We start from the raw sequence: 4,820 nt of genomic DNA on the forward strand, positions 1-4,820 counted from the left end.
GTGAGGCCTTCATGGGGCCTTGGCTTAACTGAGCTTAGTGAACCCTTAGGAAGCCTAACAAACCATTAGAACCCAAAACCTAGTGAGAAAACAGAGTTTTAAATCAGTAAACACAAGGCAGTTGGGAAACAGGGTAGTTTTCAGCAGTGTCAACTATGAGTAATAACCTGGGAAGTTTCAGATGGGGCCTTGGAGTGAAACCAAGTCTGAGAGATAGCCTTAAGAGTTGGAAATCCATGGGAATTGATTTGGTAGGAATGCACTTAGTACACATTAAGTTATCTCAGTTAGGATGCAGGTAGTGCAGAGAGGTTACAACAGAGAACCTCACTGTGCCCTTTTAACATTTTAAACCAATTTGTGTGAGGCCTTTGTATTGTATCAATTGCACAAGTAAGTTTAGAGTCTTAGAAACCTATTACAAGTAAATTAGAGTGAAGGCCCTAGTTAGAGCATCTTATTCTCACTAAGAAACCAAGAGCAACCTTAGAGAGCCATTGGAGAGTTGTAAGTGCAACTCTTGCATGATTGTCAAGGGTATAAGGGCTGAGTTTTTGCAAGCACTATTAGGATTAAGATAAGGTCAGTATGGGGAGTTTAGAAGCTTAGAAGTAAGCCTTTGTGTGTTACTTGCTCATGTGTTTAGGAGTTTAAGTATGTAGTATATATATATATAGTTAATAAATCATGCCATGCCATTATGTGACTATGTGAATTATGTGACTATGTGGAGTATGTGAATACATGATTATGTTAATTGTCTTTCATATGTATAAATGAGCATGTATACCTATAATTAAATACGTGTAATGACTCTTATAGCGATAGTTAGCTAATAATAGAGTATTAAGATACGTAACTAGAGAATAGGCGCGTGTAATGTAAATTAGACTTAAAGTGCCATTTAGTGACGAGGTTAATATAATGTGTAGGTTCCGAGGCGAAAGGAAAAGCTCGTACTATCAAGATTGAATAATCTCAGAATCTTGCAAAGGCAAGTTACTACATCCTTAACTTTATAATTGTTGCAAATATATGTGCACCCGTGACTCGTAAATCCTTATGAATATTTAGTTGCGATAATCACCATGCCTATTATATTCGCAAATACCTTGACATAAATTCCCGATCATATTAGTACCTTTTCTTTTCACATATTGCCCTATACTTAAACCAATAAACGATAGATTTCCTAATAAAACCTCCAATAAGATCATGACACGTACACTTTCATAAATACCGAATAACACTTGATAGAATTGATTTTTTTTGACTTTGGAACTTACCCCCTTAAGTCCAATATGCGCTTGACACATCATTAGTGAATTTGAATCCCTTTGCCTTATTTCAATAAAAGATGATATAAACCTTTTTTTTTCCGGCATCCATGTTATAAATCAAAATGAATTATAAAATGTTTTCTTTAGTGATTTGGACTAGACGCAAGTCCTTTTCACATATTATTAGGCTCACATATAGCCTAGGGATCCCATTATATTTGAGAACCCAGCGCGGTTCGGGATTACTTCGCGGCTGATCACCGGCTGTAATCCGTAGCGTCCTAAAATGAATTTTGATGATGATATGATTATAACATGTTGCCATATTGCCACGATGCCATGATTTCTATACCATGATTATCCATGTGTTTTGCCATGTCCGTTCATCATATTATCATGAACCTTAATGAATGCTTTCGGACACCTTTGATATTATTATGATGCCATGTGTTTAGGACTGTTAGTACTTGCTGAGCGTCTTTGCTCATGTTCTCGTATTTAACCCCTTTTACAGCTAGCAAATATGGTACGCACAAAGCAAACAGCACGTAAATCGACCACTGGCTACGCAGAGAATTGTTTAAGGGCGAAGGTAGCATATATGATATAAGCGGCTTTCGCTATTATGTTTTGTACTAGTTAGATGGGCTGATCCACACTCTGAACTTATAAGATCTTTTGGGACTTTATTTCACCTTTTGGACTTGTAATTAACTAAAGGTTACCCTTTTGGGATTTAAATTATGTAATCCTAATTTCCGGATTTATTATTTATCTGTCTCTTGTTCATATTATATCAATTCGTGTGTGTGTGTTGGTTTGGGGTGTGACATTTTTGGCATCAGAGCCTAGGTTTAGAGTCCCTGGACAGCCCAATTAGGATCATAGGGTGTATAAGTATATTATATATCTATATATATCGGGAGTATTATTATGCGTCGTTCGATGTAATCGTATCTAACCCTTTTATATATATATATATATATATATATATATATATATATATTATTGACAGCAACGTGCGCACTCATCTTCGGTCCCGCCGCCTGAACCTATTCCCTTTTCTGTCTATGCTGACTTGAGGTTGGAGCTCGACACTATCCAAGGGAGTATGACAGGCTCATGGAGCGCATTGAGGAGGTTTATTCGAGTGATCATATCATGGGTGACGGACTTAAGAAGAAGACCATCTCTAGGCTTGAGTCATTGATCCAGGTGGCCACATCCAGGTTGGAGAAGATGCCAGTACACCGTGACCGGTCCAGCCAGCTCACTGTGCAGATGATAGCGGATGAACTTAGGAGCATGGTCAAGATGCTGCGTGAGGACACGACCCCTGACATCCCTAGGACCCGTGAGGAGGAGACCGAGGAGGAGGACGAGGACTAGAGGACGTGACCTTTAGTTGCTTAGGCTGTTCCTTTTATCACTATGTTGTTTATTTCTGTTTCCAGACTTTCGTACTATTTTGATTCAGATCTGTACTCGTATTTCGTACTTTGACATTCGTACCTTTCAGTTTCGAACCATGTTCTAATTCAGTAATGCACTTTCCTTGATTCCTATATTGCTCTTTAAATTTGCTTATAACCATGCATCATTTTTATTGTTTATATCGAACTGCATACCATGATAATTGTGAATAATCCCGTAACCTTGTATCATTTAAAATTGTATAACTCTTATTTCAGAATATGGCACCTAAAAGAGCTCGAGGAAGACCCTCTAATAACCGAGAGAATGAAGAAGGAAACCGAAACGCGAACCAGAACCTTGACATAACACAACTTCTAGAATTGGTACGCCAACAAACAGCCACTATTGCCCAACAACAACAACTTCTTCAACAAATGCAACCACCACAACCACCTCCAGGAAATGTCACCACTTTCAAAACCTTCCAATCCGTAAAACCCCCGGAATTCAAAGGAACTCAAGATCCGGTTGAAGCTCATGCTTGGTTAAAAGAGATGGAGAAGGCTTTTGCCTTGACAAATGTTGGAGATAATCAGAAGGTGGAGTATGCTGCTTATTTTCTTAAAGGAGAATCGAACTATTGGTGGGAAACAGCAAAAGCTTTAGAACCCGAAGGAATTATTACTTGGGACAGATTTAAGAGAATGTTTTTGGATAAGTACTTTCCTCGCTATATGCAAACACAAATGGAGATGAAGTTCTTTGAATTAAAACAAGATAATATGACAGTTGGGGAGTATGAGAAGAAGTTCACTGAACTATCTAGATTTATGGGAGAGTATGTTGATTCTGAAGAGAAGAGAGCGAAGAGATTTCAACAAGGACTAAAGCCGTGGTTGAGAAGTCGGGTGGTAGCTTTTGAATTGACTACTTATGCTGAAGTAGTTCAAAAAGCAATGGTAATTGAAGGCGAAAGTGAGCAGAATCAGAAGGAGAAAGGCAACAAAAAGAGAAGATTTGAGTCGGGAGAAGAAGGCTCAAGTTACAAGGGCCAGAATCAAAAAGTTAATCAAAGGTTTAAACTTCAAAGTGGACCCGGAAACTTCAAGAAGAGAGAATTTGGGAACAAGTCACAAGAAAACAGATCTCAATCGAGTGGACAGAAACCCCCGCAAGGATCAATTCCGGAGTGTAAAGTTTGTAATAAGAAGCATACGGGGATTTGCAACAAGGCGAATGTAGTTTGTTACAAGTGTCACGCAAAAGGCCACTATGCTCATGAATGTAAGAATCAGAAGGCCAACGTCACGTGCTACAAGTGTGGTAAAGTAGGACATGTGTCGAGGGAATGCAAAGGAGCGGTTAACAATCAGTTGCTACAAATGACTGCTATGCCATATCCGATGAATCAAGCAACTCCTATGCCAGCACCATCATTTCCAATGCCTTTCAATCAACCTCAAATGGCATCATCCTCATCTCATCCAGCTTTGACCTATCCGGCACAAGCAAGGACTTTCAACATGAATGTAAAGGATGCAATTCAAAGTTCTGATGTAGTTTCAGGTACGCTTTCTGTGAACGCTGTTAGTGCTAAAGTATTGATTGACTCGGGAGCTACAAGGTCATTTATTTCGAAGTCTTTTGTTGATAAGTGGAATTGTGAAACCCAATTGATGCATGAACCCCTATCCGTTGTCTTAGCTAATCAAGATAGAATATCTGTAGAACTTGTGTGCCCCCATTGTACAATAGTGATAGCCGGACACGTTTTTCCTGCGAGTCTTATTCCTTTCCAGTTAGGCGAATTCGACGTGATTTTAGGGATGGATTGATTGACAAGCTTTAATGCTCAAATAGATTGCAAGAACAAAACGGTAGTATTGAGTTCACCACAAGGCAAGAAGGTAACATTCAAGGGTCAAAGGCAAACTCAAGATTTCTTACTTCGATGCAAGCAAAGAAGATGATACGAAAGGGATGCGAGGCGTATTTGGCATATGTAATTGATAAGAGTAAAGAGGTTTCTAGCCCTGAAGACATTCCAGTAGTGAGAGATTTTATAGATGTGTTTCCCGAAGAACTTCCTGGCTTACCCCCGGATCGACAAATCGAGTTTACAAT

The 4,820-nt window shown here is 39.0% G+C and overlaps 1 protein-coding gene across 1 annotated transcript; it reads left to right on the top strand.

The window, feature by feature from the left end:
* The first annotated feature begins 2,974 nt into the window (after nucleotides 1-2,974).
* On the top strand, nucleotides 2,975-4,531 carry LOC135152131 (uncharacterized). The gene has a single exon (XM_064091965.1). The coding sequence runs from the start codon at nucleotides 2,975-2,977 to the stop codon at nucleotides 4,529-4,531; it is 1,557 nt and encodes a 518-aa protein (XP_063948035.1).
* The last annotated feature ends 289 nt before the right edge of the window (nucleotides 4,532-4,820 follow it).

The sequence above is a fragment of the Daucus carota genome, chromosome 4 (genome assembly GCF_001625215.2).
Source record: "Daucus carota subsp. sativus chromosome 4, DH1 v3.0, whole genome shotgun sequence".
NCBI classification, from domain to species: domain Eukaryota; kingdom Viridiplantae; phylum Streptophyta; class Magnoliopsida; order Apiales; family Apiaceae; genus Daucus; species Daucus carota.

Excerpts from the sequence above, each read along its gene's own strand:
- LOC135152131 (XM_064091965.1), top strand. The coding sequence starts at position 2,975 with ATGGCACCTAAAAGAGCTCGAGGAAGACCCTCTAATAACCGAGAGAAT.